This window comes from Lynx rufus, unplaced genomic scaffold (genome assembly GCF_022079265.1).
Source record: "Lynx rufus isolate CCGP_SWC_20201006 ecotype Redwood Valley unplaced genomic scaffold, mLynRuf1.p SCAF_4, whole genome shotgun sequence".
Taxonomy (NCBI): domain Eukaryota; kingdom Metazoa; phylum Chordata; class Mammalia; order Carnivora; family Felidae; genus Lynx; species Lynx rufus.
The window spans coordinates 156,619,370-156,638,662 of NW_025814856.1; the positions used below are offsets into that span (position 1 = coordinate 156,619,370).

The window sequence follows — 19,293 nt, forward strand, 5'->3', positions numbered from 1 at the left end:
AATGGGTGCATTTTGTCATATGTAAATCGTATGGTAATAAAATTGATTTTTAAAATTGTGGCAGGGAATGAAAGATCAGAAGGGACAGGTTTTGGTATATTTGTGTGTTGAAGTGTATGGTTTTTGAGTAGGTGTTATACGCTAAGAGGGAAGGACAGTGGAGATGGAGGGAGAGAATACTTCAGGGAGAAGATTACTGGTGAGGCCGATTTCTCAGAGAGGAAGAAGGGGGTGCTGTACAAAACACAGGTGGATGCGTTAGCCTTGGGTGGGAGGAGGGAACATTCTCTCCCAGACGTACAGTGGAGGAAGGTGCTGTGTGGTATTGTTTGAGTAAATATGTGTGTAACTTAGTATGTGGGAGGGCAGAGAGTGGAGGAAGTTCGTGGTTCACTTAAACTTTAATATTTATTTTAAATTCTCTCTCTCTTTCTATATATATATATATTCCTATATATATTATTATATATTATATTGTTATTATTATATTATATATTATTATATTATATATTAATATTATATTATATATTATATACATAGAAATATATATAGTATATACTATATATATACAGTGTGTGTATATATATGTGTACATATATATATATATATACACACACACATATACATATATAGTATCTGGCATTATATATATATTAGGATGTGGCTACTCTGCAGGAAAAAGAATAATGTTGTCACTGCCTTTACAGAATTTAGAACACTGTGGTGGGGAGAGGGGTCAGGCGTTAAATAACCACACAACGGAATATGTAAATGCAGGTTATTATGAATTCCATAAAGGACATGGGAGCTTTGGTCAAGTGTAGCAGTAGGAACCTGATTTAGATGGATGATGCAGGAGGAGTCTGTTGGGTGAACAGGTTGTGGGGAGGAGAATGAGTGGGAGCAAGGTGATCAGGGGCCTCAGTGAAGACCTTGAAGTTGGAAAGATTTTGGTACATTTTGATACAGAAACATAGTCATGGGTGATTTTTTTTCATTTTATAAGAAAATGAAACCACAGAAAAATAGATATGTGAATTTCTAATCATTAGAGGGTTCTCCAAGAGTATGATTAAGATTCATCCACCTACAAGGCACCTGGCTGGCTCAGTTGGTAGAACATGCAATTCTTGATCTTGGTGTTGTGAGTTCAAGCCCCACGTTGGGCATAGAGATTACTTAATTAAACTTGGGGGTGCCTGGGTGGCTCAGTCAGTTTAGCATCCGACTTTGGCTCAGGTCATGATCTCATGGTCTGAGTTCAAGCCTCATGTCTGGCTCTGTGCCGACAGCTCAGAGCCTGGAACTTGCTTCTGTTTCTGTGTCTCCCTCTCTCTCTGCCCCTCCCCTGCTCATGCTGTGTCTCCCCCTCTCTCAAAAATAAATAAACAGTAAAAAAAATTTTTTTAAAGATTCATCTACATACAATTCAAGGTTTTTGTTTTGTTTTTCACATAGAATGTATCACAAGCCAAGTACAAAGGCAAATAAACCAGGAAAATATTAGCAACAAACAAATCAAAGGATTACTGTCCTAAATCTATAAAGAGCATGTATCAAATTGATGAGAAAGGCATCAAACTATCAGTAGAATCCAGTTACTATAATATTGTCTTTCTAAAATGTGATACTTTGGTCATAAAGTTAGAGAATTTTAAAAAGAAAAATAAGTGTAGGAGGCAAGTTGGGAAAATATAATAAAAATGCAAGTAAAAGACATTGCAAATATTTTATGGAAGAGAAAATGAAAATGGCTAGATGGACATAAAAAGCATTTTAACTCATAATAAAAAATATAAATTGCAAAAAATGAAATGGCATTTTCCTAACAATTAAATAAATAGAAATTGGGAGAAAAATTAATGACGGTGAAGGTGCTATCCCATATAGATAATGGGAATGGAAAATGGTTACAAGTTTTTAATAAAACAGTTTGGGAATATGCATCTAGAACCTCAAATATATTTCCTCTGATTCCAGTTTTTAAAATTAACCCTAGGAATGTAACCATAAAAGACTTCAAAGATCTTGTTTTTTAGTTAAAATCTCAAAGCCCTACCTTTTAACAACGACGGGATGTATCCAAACGTTGCAGTATCATACATTAATTAAAAAGGATTTAAAAAATATCGTGATCTATGTGATCCTGGGACTATGCAATGACAGAGGGCAAGAGACTTTCTCTGCTACTGTACCCCAAAGACATCATATTGGCTGGCCCACTCCATTAATGCCATCATAGTGAAGGAAGGGTGTTGGGCACTGTATCCTCTACCACAAGAAGGCATATATTCTTGAGGCAACAAATATGAGATTTTGTTTCCTTCAGTGGCGCATTTCACAGATGAAGAAAAGCTATCAGATTTGAGTGGGTTCAGAGCATGAGAAGGCTCCTTTGTTCATCTGGTACATCAACTTTGTCCTTCAGCCCTTAAGACCTAGCAGATTTAATACCCCTGGAATCTAGGAGCAGATCAGGATGTTGAATGGAGCTCACAGCAAGACACCATGAAGGATGCACAGATTGGCTTTTATTGTCTCCGCCTGCCATGCCATGCCAGAACCACTGTCTGAGGACTTATCAGAGGCCTTAAAAATGGCCATGGTATCTTGTACAACAAGGAGTTGTAACCAAGGAGTCCAAGTTAGATAATGGGCTGTAGCCCATTAGAATCACTGGTCTTATCACGTACCCAACCCCCAGAAGCAGCTGGTCTCACAGAATAGTGGAATAGTCTATTAAAATTCACTTGTGCCTCCAGCTGGTTAAGTAAGCACTTTCAATAAGGATTGTTGCCTGAAAGATAGAGAATATTCTTTGAACCAGCACAATATATGATGTTATTCTTCCTTTAACTAGAATACGTAAGCCAGGGAATCAAGTAGTAGAATTGGGAGTAGCACATCTCATGAATGCCCAGTGACCTCCTTCTAAAATGTTTACTCCCTGTCCCCATTGTATGAAAAGCTTAATATCTAAAATAGAAATGCTGGTACCAAGAGAACAATATTTTTACTGTACTTGAAGCTTAGACTACCAACTGGGTATTATAGCTCATGAGGTCACTGGGCACACAGGCAAAAATCAGGGTTATGCTTTTAAGTCAGTGTATCTGACACATCCCACGCGTCAGTTCATGTCTAAGGACCCGTCTCTTGTTCCAGCTGTCACTGTGGCAACCAGATTTGCATGTGCTCTGACTTTGGAGGGGCACAGCCAGATCACACCCATCTTGAGTGTGTGGCTCAGGGCACTTGTCTCGTATCCCTGGCATCCTTCTTGATACTGCTGTGAGATCCTGCTCAGCACCCATGCCTGCACTTGAAGGCAAGAGCTGGTGAATAGATCCTTCCCCTACTTCTCCTTCCAGGGATAGTTCTGAGACTTAGTTGATGTGGGTATTCGGAGGACAGTCCCCGCGGATGAAGCAATGGTTCACACTTACAGGTGGCCAGCTTGATAACACATCCTCATTTGGGAGACCACTTTTGCTGCCTCACCTCTTTGTTCCTCCTTCTTTTGCTCCTCCCTGGGATTGCATGTCTTAAAAAATAACAATACATTATAGCTTTCAGCCTCTGCATTCATAGATTGTAGGCTAAGATAGCTGGCAATGTGTGAAGGGTGTGGATGGCCATGCATACACATGTACACACATGGGCAAACACACACTGTCACATACAAATAGTATTGAAGGTGTATAGGAAGGTTTATAGAGAAAAACAGCAGCAGTAAGAGAAGAGAAGGAGGAGGAGGAGAAGGAGGAGGAGGAGAAGGAGAAGGAGAAGAAGGAGGAGAAGGAGAAGGAGAAGGAGAAGGAGGAGGAGAAGGAGAAGGAGAAGGAGAAGGAGAAGGAGAAGGAGAAGGAGAAGGAGGAGTGTGTATAATTGATCCTGCAAACTCTCATTCCATATTGAGATGTGCTTAAATTAGGCACAGCTGGAAATGCCATGGAAAGTCTTCCAGTAATGAAATCCTGTCCCTGCTAGTTTCCATATTTCCAGGGAAATTGGGAGAAAGACAGGAACACTTGGTCTAGTATGTGACAAAGGGAGCATCTTTACTAGGGAAATAACTAGGGTCTGAAGCTCAACTAACAGAATCTACACCTGAGGCCAGATCTTGCATTCTTTGTTGAGTTGGCTCAGTCCTACTGACTCAGCTTGTAACCAAACCTGCATAAAGTGAAGACAGAAAAGAGTCATCAGGGACCTTAAGCTAAAGATCTGGCTCTCCCAGTGAGGGACTTTTACCCAATTTTTAAGGGCAAATGAAGTTGTCGCTATACAATGAAAGCAGGGAGTTATATGCATGAAACCCAGGGGATCACCGGGCACTTCTTTATTTTGCCAAGTCTAAGGGCAAATGTTCATTAGGGACTACTGTGTTTCTGTCCAGGCAGGACCTCAAACTCAGTCCCCTGAGAATGAAGATTTGATCTCCTACCTCAAATTTTAGCCGGCTACAACCTGGCGTAAGGTGAGGAAGTATGGAATGGGTAGTGGAGGGGCAGGTTATAATCACTGTTACAGGTCAGAGACTAGTGGCAGAACAAGAACTGAAACCCCCACCTGTGTTTCCTTTCCCACATATGTTTATACATTTTCAGTTAATTCCTTTGCCTTCCTCTTCCTATGGCCGCTTTTAGGGTTTTGCTTTTAGTGTTCTGCAGGTTCAGTATGGAATATCTGCCAGTATTTTTGAATACTGCTTCTTCCTATTCTCTATTCTTTCCTTCTGGAGATACCACTAGATGGTGGTGGGATCTTCTCATGCTCTCTTCCATGCCTGTTAACTCTCTTTTACATTTTGATTCTCTGGTAAATGAAATAAAAGAAGAATTAAATAAATGGAGAGATAGTTCACGTTCATGGATAGAAAGACTCAATATTGTCAAGATGTCAGTTCCTTTTATTTTATCCATAGATTCATTATGATCCCAATCAAAGTCCCAGCAAGTCAGCTTATGGATATTGACAAACTCCCTCTAAAGTTTATATAGAGAGGCTAATGACCCCCAAATAGACAACACAACATTGAAGGAAAAGAACAAAGTTGGAGGACAGATGCTACCCAACTTCAAGACTTACTATCAAGCTACAGTAATCAAGGCATTGTGGTATTGATGAAAAAATAGATAGACAAATGGAACAAAATAGAGAGCCCAGAAATAGAGCCACATAAGTATAATGAACTGATCTTTGGAAAAGAGCAAGGGCAGTACATTGAAGCAAAGATAGTCGCTTCAACAAATGGAGCTGGAAAAACGGGACATCTACATGCAAAAAAAAACAAAAACAAAAACAAAACTGAATCTAAACACAGACCTTGTACTCTTCACAAAAGTTAATTCAAACTTTTGGATCATAGACCTAAATGTAAGGTACAAATCTATAAAACTCCTAGAAGATAGGAGAAAACCTAGATGACCTTGGGTGTGGTGATGCTTTTTCAGATACAACACTAAACATGATCCCTGAAAGAAAAAAAACTGATAAGCTGGCCTTTATTAAAATGAAAAAATTATTTTGTGCAAGAGGCAATATCAAGAGAATTAGAAGACAAGCCACAGAGGTGTCTGGGTGGCTCAGTTGGTTAAGCATCTGACTCTTGATTTCAGCTTAGGTCATGATCTCACAGTCATGAATTTGAGCCCCGCATCAGGCTCTGCACTGGTAGCACAGAGCCTGCTTGGGATTCTCTCTCTTTCTCTCTCTCTCTCTCTCTCTGCACCCCTCCCCCAGTTCATGCTCTCTATCTCTCCCAAAATAAAATAAAATGAACTTCAAAAAAAAAATAAGATAAGCCACAAACCGGGAGAAGACATTTGTAAAAGACACATCTGGTAACGGACAACTATTCAAAATATGCAATGAACTCTTAAGACTCAACAATAAGAAAACAACTCAATTTTTAAAATAGGCCAAAAACCTTTACAGACCCCTCACCAAAAAAAATATACAGACGGCAAACGAGCATGTGAAAAGATGTTCCACATCACGTATCATCCGGGAAATGCGAATGAAAACAACGAGGTACTACCACACACCTATTCACATGTCCCAAATCTGGAACACTGGACACGACCAAATGCTGGTGACGGTGTGGAGCAACAGGAACTCTCATTCATCGCTGGTGGGAATGCAACATGGTGCGCCCACTCTGGAAGACGGTTCGGTGGTTTTGTACAAAACTAAACATACGCTTGTCATATGAGCCAGCCATCATGCTTCTTGGTATCGATCCAAAGAAGTTGAAGACATGTCTACACAAAACCTCCACACATATGTTTATGGCAGACTTACTTATAATTGCCTTAACTCAGAAGCAACCAAGGTGTCCTTTGGTAGGTGAATAGATAAATAAACTGTGGTCCATCTAATGAAGTGTTATTTGGTGCTAAAAAGAAATGAGCTATCAGGCCATGAAAAGACACGAAGGAAATTTAAATGCTTATTATGAAGCGAAAGAAGCCTATTTGAAAAGCCTGCATAATGTATGACTCCAATTATATGACATTCTGGTAAAGGTAAAACTATTGATACAAAAAAAAAAAAATCAGGGGCGCCTGGGGTGGCTCAGTCGGTTAAGCGTCCAACTTCGGCTCAGGTCATGATCTCGCGGTCCAAGAGTTTGAGCCCCACGTCAGGCTCTGTGCTGACAGCTCAGAGCCTGGAGCCTGTTCCAGAATCTGTGTCTCCCTCTCTCTCTGACCCTCCCCCATTCATGCTCTGTCTCTCTCTGTCTCAAAAATAAGTAAGTGTTAAAAAAAATTAAAAAAACAAAAACAAAACGTCAGTGGTTGCCAGGGTGGGGGTGGGGAAAGGTAAAGAGGCAGAACACAGAGGATTTTTAGGGCATGGAAAATTACTCTGTATGATATTATAAGGATGGATATATGTCATTATGCTTTCTTTAAATCCATGAGATGTACAGCACCAAGAGTTAACGGTAGGGTAAACCATGGACTTTGGCTGATTATGATGTGTCAATATAGATTCATCAGTTGTAACAAATGTGCCACTCTGGTGAGAGAAGTTGATAATGTAGGAGGCTATGCAAGTGTAGGCGTAGGGACATGTATAGGAAAATCTCTGTACCTTCCTCTGAATTTTGTTATAAACCTAAAACTGCTCTAAAAAATAAAGTCTTAAAAAATTTACTCCAGATTCATTATTGATGGAATCACCCCCTTCTTGTTCCAGAATACTTAGAATTGAATTACCCTGGGAGACTGGGTTTTGCAAAACAAAATTGGAGACCTTGTTTGATGCAATCAACGAGGACCCCACCTTTGTCATTTTTCACTCCCATATTAAACAGGCAGCTAGAAAGTGTCAGCCAGAGCTAGATGTCACCAGGAGGAGTAGGTGGCAAAGGATGACAAGGAGACACATTAATAAGAGAAGTCCTGTTCAGAAAAAGGCAGGCCCATACAGAGCATGGGTGAGAATGGGCATTACAGAGGGTCTGATAAAATCCCATGTTACATTGTGGAAGATATTCTCTCTCCTAAGAATCTGCTGGTTTCTTAAAAGGCCTCATTTACATGTTTCCAATCTGGCAGTAGTAGATGCAGTGGATATTAAAGGTCACAATAAGGAAGAGATTTTAAGCATAAATACCACAAGAACACCATTTTATACTTTTTCTCAGGGGAAACTAAGTAGTCTAAAGAAGAATCTGTATGCATAAAGTAAGTAAACCAAGAATGAATGTTAAAAGAATTCATACATAGTTTTCCACGGTAGAAGTTCTAACTCCTATCAGAATAGGGGGCACCTGTTCCCACAGGCAGATTTCATCTGAGATGCTACGTAGAAGGCTGTTGGTGATGATTAGCACTATCTCAGGTTGTTCGAACCTCTGTCTTTTATTGTTAGTGGATCTGTAGACAGCGAGCGTGGCACAGGCCCAGGGGCCAGGGGGATGGCTGGAGAATGATTTTAGGAACAATAAACGTTGAGGCATATCATCGATATCAATGGTATCTGCCATCTACTTTCACCCATATTCCTCACAAAAACTTATCATCTTTTTACAAGCATTGTCCTTACCATGCCTTCTGCCCACCAATAGCCTGTGGCTTGCAGTTTATCAGTTCAGTGCTCTTGGCTTCAAGAAACAGAAAACCCTGACTCTAACCAGCTTATGCAATAAGGGGATTCATTATTTCACGCAATAGGACATCCAGCCTTTGAGCAAGCTCCAGGCACAGGACAACCATTTGGCTCCATGATGTTATCAACGACCCAGGTTCTTTCTGCCTTTCCCCTCCCGTCCCCTGTGAGTTAGCATTGGCCCAGACTGGTTCCCTTCGTGGCTGAACAGTGGTTGTGGCTGTGACGCAGGCAGGCTGGGCTTGAGGACCCAGAGGAGGGTCCTGCAGGAGCAGCCAAGATGGTCCTTGGATTCACGCGGGAGAGAAATCAAACACCCGTTGGAGAAAGTGATAACTGAGTTTACTGAACAGTGTGGGTGATAAGTGAAGAGGAGCAGGCAGAGTGTCTGGGAGACTCAGAAAGGGGAGGAGAAGGAGGCTCATTGCCACTTGGGGTCCGGGGTTTAGATTGGAGAGGGGTCTGGGGTACGTGTTCCTTTAGGAATCCAGGGCAGGGTCTGATTAGAGGCAAATGCCAGGTGAATGACAGGTGTCACAAATTACCGAAGGGGGGTGGGGGGGGTATCTAGGCCCGAGGCGGCCAAGCTTTGTTTGAAGCTAACGTCCTGGAACGTGTTCGGGATCTGCCTCTCTTCTTACGTGTTATCAGGTGTGGGGGGGCCTGGGCCAAAACTCAGAGCGTGATTAGCTTTCTTGTTTCTCCTTTGAAGTGGGAACATAGCTTCTTTGGTTTATTCAGAGGCAAAATATAGAACATGAGTAAATGGGGCCCAGCAGAAAAACAGCAGAGACAGAGCCTTTCTAAAATAGAGTCTGTTCCGCTTCTCTCCCTCAGCAGTTTCAGGTATCATGTACACAGATGATCCCATCGGAGGGAAAAGGCGGGACCATCTCTGCCATTTTCATCTCAGCCGTATTGGGATGCGACTCCTATACCATGCAATGTCCCCCTTTGTATTCCTACACGTATGCAGCTATCACCGCAGTCAACCATAGCGCATTTCATTACTTCCCAAAGGAAATCTCACATCCATTAGCAACCATTTTCCATTTCCCCCCCACCCAGCCCCGAACCCAGCCCTGGGCAGCCTCTGCTCTGCTTGCCATCTCTGTGTACTTGCTAATTCTGGATGTTTCGTGTAAACGGAATCACGTAATATGCAGTCTTTGTGACCGGTTTATTTCACCAAGCATGAGCACAACGGTTTTAAGGCCTGTTGCCATCGCTTTCTTAAATCTCACCCTTTAAGGAGAATGAACCTTTCCTGAGATCTCTCAGCGGACTCATCCTTAGGACTCTTTGGTCTAAATTGAGCTACGCGCTCAATTTTTTTTTAATGTTTATTTATTTTTGAGACAGGGAGAGACAGCGCATGAACGGGGGAGGGTCAGAGAGACAGGGAGACACAGAATCAGAAGCAGGCTTCAGGCTCTGAGCTGTCGGCACAGAGCCCGATGCGGGGCTCGAACTCGCGGACCATGAGACCATGACCTGAGCCGAAGTCGGACGCTCAACCGACCGAGCCACCCAGGCGCCCCTACGTGCTCAATTTTTAATCCAATCGCTGGTGCTGGAGGATGAACCACTGTATGTGTCTTAAACTATGCAGACCACCTCCTGGCAGTATATTCTTCACCCAGATCTCTCAAATGTTACCTTTAACTTATAAATTATTTACCATTTTCACATTTATTGCCCCTTTCTCTCTGATTTCTGGTCTCCTTCTTATAGTGACCCTTACCTTTGTGATTACATCGGACCCACCTGGATGATTCAGGATAATCTTCCCAGCTCAGGAGCCGTAACTTAACCAGCCATGCAAAGGAACAATAGGTTCCAGGGGTTAAGGGCATCTTTAGGGGGTCATTATTCTCTCTACCATAGTGTTTCTCATTCAGCACTAATGCTTTTGAAGAAGGGAGAGAAGGACACAATATTGGGCAGAGGGAGAAGAGCTGTGATGTATCCGGACAGCCTCAGCTGACCCCGTGAGGAGCTGTGGGGCTCTCAGAGGTGTTTTACTTTGGGCCAAATGACCAAGCTTTTGAATTCCCTCCTAGATCAGTCACTGCATGTGGGCCATCCGCAGAAAGGCGTGACCTTGGTTAAGAAGGCTCACTGCATTGGAGGCTGTCCCTGAAGGGGCCGACAGCTGAAGGCTGTCTGCCCAAACTACCCCCAGCAGCTGGGACAGCAGGTGGTACATCTCTATGTCCAACACTCAATGCTGGTAATGATGCCTGAAAAGAGAATTTGGGAAGTTTCCATGTTTTAGCGTCATTTGTGTCCTTACGCATGTGCAAGCTACATGTTTTAAGATGTGGCTTTCCCTATAATCCCTCCTAGGGTGGGAGGTTAAGTTTTATAAAGCATGGACAATCCTTAATTTATAACTGTGTCCCTCTGGAAGCAATCTGAGGGGACAATAGTTAACTTAACCAACGGGCCAATGGTAGCCAAAAAGTACTTACTACAGGGAAAATATTAATAGTACGAGTTATATAACTTCAAAACTAAATGGGGTATTACAACAACGCATTAAAATGTCAGTAAATACGTGTCATGTAATGGGTCCCGTTAACTCCTTGAAGATGAATTTCTGACTAATTTCTGACTTAGTCCTATTTTGATGCAGATATTTCCCATTTGCAGGTGACATATCTGAGTCATAGGACCCACTGTTTCTATCTATACAAGCGTGCAATTTAAGGAGGGAACACAAAATGTCTTTCAGAGACCTGCCATGCCCCTCCCATCCCCATCACGTTCCTCTTTTGCACATGGAATTCTGAGATTTGTATTGTGTGGAGATGTCTCATCTTTTCTAGTTTCATAATCCATATAGAAGCCTGGGAGTTGTTTCCAGATTTCTCTGCTGGGAACACAACAGAGTGACATCGACGTCCCCATTTGCCACCATGCTGGCCACAGTGAATTAAAGCCTGCCTATTAAAGGAAGAATGTGAACTCACAAATACCACCCCCCCCCCCCCATGGCCTGATGAGCACTTTTCAATTAGAGATGGTCCTGAGTGAGGCCTGCTATGCTGTGTATGTCTGTGTTCGCCCTCCCAGGGAGCGGCTGCCTCTCTTCTGGGGTGTGGCTTTCTCCCAGGTCGCAGACACCCGCCAGCCCACCCTTCTTCACCGGCACTCTGGGCATCTGCCTTGTGATGCCTGATCTTTCCAACAGGACATGGCTCCCACTCAACTAAAATCAAGTTTTCCTCTCCTAAGTTTTAAGAAAGAACTTCCTTCTCGATTTTCTGATGGGAAAATTATGGTAATTTCACCCATGCAGAACTTCTCTTATTTTTGGGAACTACTGTTTTGCTGAAGCCTTAAAGCTTAGTCTGCCCATTGGACCATCCAGCATCTAGACCCAGACTTTTCTAGCCTGCAGGGATGCAGTTCAGCAACTCATTTTCTTTTCTTTTCTTTCTTTTTTTTTTAAAGTTTATTTATTTATTTATTTACAGAGAGAGAGAGAAAGAGAGAGAGTGGCGAGGGGCAGAGAGAGAGGGAGAGAGAGAATCTCAAGCTCAATGCGGAGCCTCAACCCAGGAACCGCAAGATCATGATCTGAGCTGAAATCAAGAGTTGGAGGCCCAACTGACTGAGCCACCCAGGCGCCCCCAGGAACTCATTTTCAAATGCAAATATTCTAAATAGTTGGGACAGGAGAAGTGAAAATAACTGTCTCCCATGCCTTCAATATCACAACATTTTATAGCTAGAAGGTATGTTTTAGGATGATCTTCTCCCTCCCCTAATATACAGACAGAACCTCAGGAGAAAGGGCTAGCAAGTTCACGTTATCTAGTGCGGCCCAGCGAGGATTCGAACCTGGCAGAAAACGCTTTACTGCCCCATAACCTCACAGGATGTTCTCATTTTTCTTAAAATATACATCCAGGGGAAGATAGGAAGGATGCATGTCTGCATGTACCAAATGGGGAATTTAGAATGCAAGCTCTATGAATGCAGGCACCATGCGGGGTGCTGTGCATGAGTGCATCCCCAGTCTACACGCAGCAAGGTTGGTTGAGGGAATGATGGAAAGAAGGTAAGAAAGAAATCTGGATTGACTAGTTTGGTTCTAACACCAACGTTGGGGGTGGGGGTGGGGGTGAGGAAGGGAGAGGTACTGGTGGGAAGAGGACAGAATTAAAACTGCCATCTGGTGGTCAGCATTGGCCCTGGCTTCTTTGTAGCTCTCTTGCTCTCTGGAATTTACTCAATACGTGGTGGTGGAGAGATGTTTAAAACGTAAACCACGTCATATCGCCCCTCTGGCTGAACTCCTCATGGGTAGGTGCTGTCTATGCATATCTAGCCAACAGAACCTAGTAAAGCACCTGGAATGAATGAGACAACCAATCCACCAATCGATCAGGAACTATTGGCCCCATTTTGCAAATGAGTAAGCCAAAACCCAAAGGGAAAAAGTGAGTAAGGGTCACACAGGGTAGCGACAGCTCTGGCACCAGAACCCAGGCCAGGTGACGTCCCATACGGCGGTATAACGTCCAAACTCCTTACCACCACGGCCTGTGGGGCCCACCTCCCCAGCTTACTCCTTTGCCTCCTCGCCTGCCCTGACCGCCACCTGCCAAACTGCCTCAGGCCTTAGAGCTTTTGCACCGGCTGTTCCCTCCCCCAGGCGCTCCCTTCCTCCCGATCCTTGGGGACCTGCTCCCTCTCCTTCAGATCGGTTGCCCCTTACTCGGAAGGGCTGAGACTGCCTCCTCCTCACTCTCTTGATTCCACGCATTTCGGGTTCTTTTTTTTTTTTCTTTCTTTTTCGTACTTCTGATCTCAATTTACTCTGTTCGTTTATTTTCCGATTTAGTACCAGGTCCCAAAACAGCGTTTGCCTTGGTAGGCTTCCCATAAAATACTGTGGAGCGACAAACGGAGGGGTTAAGGGACGAACGGACGAAAAAACGAGCGAAGCAGAAACGAAGGCGGCCCCCAGGCTGCGGCCCCCGCACGCCGCACGGTCCCGGCGCGTCGGGAAGGCGCAGCGGAACCCGAGGGCGGAGGCGCGGTTTCCCTTAAAAGCGCGGGGGAAGCTTGAGGGAGCACACAGGAAGGCAGGGCGCGGAGCGGGAGCGGCCCGGGTGAGCGGCGCGGGGCCCGGGAGGGGAGCGGAGCCCGGGGCGCTGGGACGGGCCCGGGCCGGGGGTTCCGGGGCGCGGGGGCGCAGCCGCGGGAGCCTGCCTGGGCCGGGGGTCCGGGCGGCGGGTGCGGGCGGGGGGATGGCGGGGTCCCGGTTGTCACGCTGGAGTCAGCTGGCCTGGGTTCTGGTACTGGAGCTGTCGCTGGCCTGTGCGACCCTTACTCCCTTTTTCCCTTTGGGCTTCGGCTTACTCACTTGCAAGATGGGGCGAGTAGTTGCTGATCGATGGATGGGTTCATTCATTCCAGATGCTTTACTAGGTTCTGTTTGCTAGAGATGCATAGACAGCACCTACCCACGAGGGGTTCACAGCCTAATGAGAAAATCCCCACCTGACAGGTGAGGAGGGTTGAATACAATTAGAATTGGGGAGTTCTTAAACAAAACACCACCACCAACCAACCAACCTGCCGATCTGCTTTTTCAGAGGAGAGATGTTGATTTGAACGTATAACATTGAGACTTTCACAGAGATCGAGGAGTAAGAATTCTTTTGGGTACTTAGAAGGAATATGCATTGTTAGCTAATACATTGCACATTGCCATGACAACTTACATACTTACAGAGAAATTTACAAAGTGCATTCACAGTTCTTTGGGGTGTGATCTTTTGAGCCAAAGGAGCCGGTGGTGTATTCTGATTTTACTGACAAGGGGAGAGAGGTAGAGGTTAAATGACTTACCTAGGCTCTCACTGTCTGGAAGTAATTAAGCGACTCTAGAATCTAGGCCTCAGGACCCTTGCACCAGTGCTTTTTCCACTACACTAGAGTGCTTGCGTGTTTGCACGTTTTTATAATGTACGAATCACTGTTTTGTGACAAAAAGGGAGTTCCACTGGATCTTTAAACAGACTTTTATTGACTCTTAAATTGTTCTCTAATACTGTTGACATTTCTACCCATGCCTTGGGGGATTTTTTAAAAATTATTTTTTTTAATGTTTTATTCCTTTTTGAGAGACAGGGAGAGACAGTGTGAGCGGTGGAGGCGCAGAGAGAGAGGAGGGAGACACAGATTCCGAAGCAGGCTCCGGGCTCTGAGCTGTCAGCACAGAGCCCGACGTGGGGCTCGAACCCAAAGACCACAAGATCATGACCTGAGCCGAAGTCAGACGCTTCATGGACTGAGACACCCACGTGCCCCGGCCTTGGGTGATTTTTTATCTGTAGTCAAACTTGACCTCCTTCACACTGAGGAGTCCCAAATCTGTATCTTCTACCCAACTTCTCCTAACTCCAAACTGCTAAATCCAGACATCCACTGATCATTTGGATATCCACTTGGATGTTCTGCAGGCATCTCAAACTCACTGTCTCAACTGCACACATTACATTTCTCCACGAACCTACGTTCCAGATCTAATGATGGAAATCCTTATTCAGTTGGTCGCCCAAGCACAAACCTGGCTTGGTTTCTGCTCTCCCTTCCTAAAAGTGGGCAAGTGAGGTTTCTAGGCCAGGAGCGGGCGTGGGGGGGGGGGGTGGTCAGTGGATAGAAAATTAGGTTTGATGAAGAGTGGACAGTCACAGAGGAATATGGTAAGTTGGGTTCCAGGAAATTGAAGTTAATGGGAAACTTAGCAAGGCATGTTTGTTAGGATTCTTCTTGGCATCCTTTTTTCTTTGCAGGTGATACTCCTTCTGGGTTTAGGGAGGGTACCTCATATATGAGGATTTTATGACCTATTTCAGGGAAGACGAGATAGGTGGTGAGGCTAAAGTGACCTTCCTGCTTTTGACAGTTTCTCAGACTCCTTTAGCTTAAAATATCCACCATGCTAAGTTGCTATATTTTGGGGGTAGTGCGTCCTGAACCCTGTCACATTCAGCAGTTAGCTAGCTATCGATTGACTGTTATGTGCCCGATCTTATTTTAGGCCCTGGGGGTACAGCAGGGACCAGAACCAAGTCCTTGCTCTCGTGGAGTTAATGTTCCTTTGGGGTGAGCTACTAAAGAAATCAAATAAAGATCATCCAGTGATAAGTGCTGTGAAGAAAACAAACAGAATAAGGATCTATACGGTTACTTGGTTTTTTAGTAAAGTTGTATTAATTTACCTTGCTCACAGGAGTGCACGAGAGGGTCGATTCTCATTTTGTCATCTGTGAATACGATCATTCAAAAGTTTGTTACTTTGAGAGGTGAACAGTGATAGTTCCTTGTAGTTTGCATGTCTTTGATTACTCAGGAAGTTGGAAACTGCACACAGCCATTTGTATTAGTGCTTCATGGAATTTTCTGTGTGTGTGTGTGTGTGTGTGTGTGTGTGTGTTCTCTGCTCTGTTTATTTTCCTGTTGAGTGGCTAGTGTTTTCCTCTATTTTGAATAAGCTCTTTATATTACTTATCTATTATTGAGTTGTTTGTGTGTAAAAATTTTAATGTTTATTTTTGAGAGAGAGTGCAGGGAAGGGGCAGCGAGGAAGGGGACAGAGAATCTGAAAGGGGCTCTGTGCTGCCAGCAGTGAGCCAGACACGGGGCTTGAACTCACAAACCAAGAGATCATGACCTGAGCCAAAGTCAGTCGCTCAACCAACTGAGCCACCTAGGTACCCCTTTTATTAGTTTTTATTTTCTTTTAATTTTTAAAACTGTTTATTTAGACACTCTTAAACAGTGGTATAGTGACCGTAGGAAGAAAGAAAAAGCAGGAGGCCTGGAATTGCCTTCTTCTCTGCCCTTCCCCCCCTTGCTTCTAATACAGTGAGGCATAAGGGAGCAGAGAGGGGAAGAATTGAGTTCAGGTAGAAGGAAGGAAGGAAAGAAAGAAAGAAGAGGCAGGTGGGCAGTGAGAAGATTTGGTGAGACCGGAAGGGAGCAGGTGGGAAGAGGCCAGAGGAATGGTAATAAGGAACAGGAGTGAGGGAAGGAAACAGGCAGGATGGTCAGATGGAAGGCGTCATGGGGCCTCTACACAATTACCTTGGGTACTGACCTTTTTCTTTTTCTGCTTCTATTAACCTAGCAAATCCCTAGGAGAAGATGACTGTGTTCTTTAAAACACTTAGAAATCATTGGAAGAAAACTACAGCTGGGATCTGTCTGCTGACATGGGGAAGCCATTGGCTGTATGGAAAACACTGGTAAATATCGGACAGCCCCCACCCACCCCACCTTCAACCTCCAACAGTATAAAAGGGCCCAAGGTCAAAATCTTGCTCAGCTGTGCTCCTCTCTAGAACACATTGTGGTGTAAACGAAAAATAAATGTTAAAACCACAAAGACCAAGGCTTCTTGTTGTAATCAGTTCTGGAAAATTGTAACTATAACGGTGCCATCAACACTGGATAACAGCGGGTATAGATTGTAGTAGTGAGATCAGAAGCTGAACAAATTGAGGCCCAGCCTAGGGAGAGAGGAGTCGCTTCCCAAGTTCTTATTAGACAGGGATTGAACTCCTATGTCTCCTCGGGATTTCATTCCTTCTGTTTCTTACTACAGCCTCTTGATCTGTTATCACTGCTGTTGTAGGACCCTGAGTGAATCTGCTTCCTCCAACCCCTGTGACTTTCCACATTTATACAGTTAGCCCGGGTTAATTTAAATGAGACAAAGACTTTCAAACCTTTTGATTGAATAAGGAGTTCAACAGTCGTGGGTTTTATTAGCCTCTAGGCATGAAGGGAGAAGAAGGTGCCAGAGCTCCCTCTGATTTAGCATGATAATAAGATTTCAGTAACATTTTTATATGAAAATTATCCAAACAATTAAGAGAGCCAATCAAGTTACAGTATTTTGGGGATTAAGCTTTTGTAATCCACATTGGAAGTCTCCACATTTGAAAGGAGATTCATACTGATATTTTTGTAAACCATCTCAGTTCACCACTGTCAGAGATAATCTGGGGATGCTGCATGGTGTCTAGATTTTCACAGCTGTAGATTGAATGGGACATATCCCCTTTCCCCCCAAGTATTCTCAAGGCTCAGCACTTGAATTCCATTAGCTAGCATGTAAAGAACAGACCTGAGAAGCTTATTTAAAATGTTTTTTGATGTTTATTTACTTTTGAGAGAGACAGACAGAATGTGAGTGGGTTGGGGCAGAGAGACGGGGAGGCACAAAATCCGAAGCGGGCTGCAGGCTCCGAGCTGTCAGCACAGCCCGACGCGGGGCTCGAACTCAAGAGCTGTGAGATCATGACCTGAGCTGAAGTCGGACGCTCAACCGACTGAGCCACCCAGGCGCCCCGTGTATACTACCAATTTTAAGTTTCTCAGGTCTGGGGGCGCCTGGGTGGCTCAGTCGGTTGAGCGTCTGACTTTGGCTCAGGTCATGATCTTGTGGTTTGTGGGTTCGGGCCCCACGTCGGGCTCTGTGCTGACAGCTTGGAGCCTGGAGCCTGCTTAGGATTCTGTGTCTCCCTCTCTCTGACCCTCCCCCGTTCACTCTGTCTTTCTCTGTCTCAAAAATAAATAAACATTAAAAAAAAAATTGGTAGTGTGTTAAAAAAAGTGGAGGAAATGTTATCACAAATGGAATGTGAAACCTATAATGTGTGCTTTTTCTCCCTTTTCTAACTACCCTTGAGTCCTTATACCATCTACCTGGGTGGGAACTAGGACGCCCTTTGCAGGAGCACCTGCTCCAGGCGACAGGGAAGTCCATTCGGGACAACTCCCCATCCCACACCCTAAGGATCACTGCTATTTCTGCTACCAGGTGAAGATTTGAGGAAATAACCATGTTCAAGATGTCTTGTAGGCACCCTAATAATTTTTTGCTAGTGTTATCTTGAGACTTTAAAAGAGGCCCGCTCCTTCTGAATTAGATCAGAAACAGCTTGATCTTGTAGTAGGAGCCTGCCTTTGACTTCTTTTGGCTCTGCCCCGTCCTTGACATTCAAGGGTGCATTCAAAATGCAAACCCCTATTGTCCTGTTGCTCTTCCTTTCTTCTGACTTTTCTCCTCCATTCTTTCATGCCATGTGGTCTTTCTGTTTTTAAATTGTAGTAGAAAACACCTAAAATTTGTCACCTTAGCCGTTTTTAAGTGTACCAGCAGTAGAGTTAAGTATGTTCCCATTGTTGTGCAAGTGAGCTCTAGAGTTTTTTCTTCTTACAAAACTGAAACTCTGTACCCATCAAACACAACTCTCCATTTCCTCTCCCCACCCAGCCCCTGGCAACCACCAGTCTGCTTTCTATTTCTGTCAGTTTGACTACTTTAGGGACCTTGCATGAGTGTTGTCATATAGTATTTGTGTTCTGTGACTGGCTTATTTCACTTAGCGTAACGTTCTTAAGGTTCATCAATGTCGTAGCAGATGGCAGGATTTCATTCTTTTAAAAAGCTGAATAATATTCCATCATACGCATGTACCTAACACATTTTCTGTATCCAGTCGTTGTTGATGGACATTTGGGTTGCTTCTCCCTCTCAGCTATTGTGAATAATGCTACTACAATGAACTTGAGTGAGCAGATAGTCCTTCCAGATCCTGTTTTCAATGCTTTTGGGTGTACACCCAGAAGTGGGATTGCTAGATCATAGGGTAGTTCCAGTTTTAAGTTTTTGAGGAAGCACTATTCTGTTTTCCATACTGGTTGTACCATTTCACAGACACGAGGTTTCCCATCTTGCCACATCCTCACCAACGCTTGTTATTTGTGTTTTGTTTTGCTTTGCTTTTGATAGTGGCCATCGTAATGCGTATGATATGGGTATCTTGTGGTTTTGATTTGCATTTCCCTAATAATTAGTGATGTTGAGCATCCTCTCACATACTGTTTGGCCATTTGTTTATGTTTGGAGAAATGTCTGTTCAAATTCTTGGCCCGTTTTTAAAAATCAGGTTCCTGGGTGCCTGGGTGGCTACGTCCGTTGAGGGTCCGACTTCAACTCAGGTCATGATCTCACAGTTTGGGAGTTTGAGCCCTGCGTTGGGCTCTGTACTGACAGCTCAGAGCCTGGAGCCTGCTTCGGATTCTGTGTCTCCCTCTCTCTCTGCTCCTCCCCTGTTCACACACACTCTCTCTCTCTCT

The 19,293-nt window shown here is 44.1% G+C and overlaps 1 protein-coding gene across 3 annotated transcripts in view; it reads left to right on the forward strand.

Moving 5' to 3' along the window:
* The first annotated feature begins 13,176 nt into the window (after window positions 1-13,176).
* The window catches only part of AGK (acylglycerol kinase), an 81,288-nt gene continuing 75,171 nt past the window's right edge, over window positions 13,177-19,293 (forward strand). The window contains exons 1-2 of one of the 3 annotated variants that reach the window (XM_047095068.1): window positions 13,177-13,247; window positions 16,274-16,391. In XM_047095068.1, the coding sequence (XP_046951024.1) occupies window positions 16,291-16,391 (101 nt within the window). In that variant the 5' untranslated portion in view covers window positions 13,177-13,247; window positions 16,274-16,290. Of the gene's footprint in view, window positions 13,248-13,423; window positions 13,646-15,840; window positions 16,392-19,293 lie in introns of those variants that run through there. The other 2 variants (XM_047095067.1, XM_047095066.1) reach the window with 2 other exon arrangements.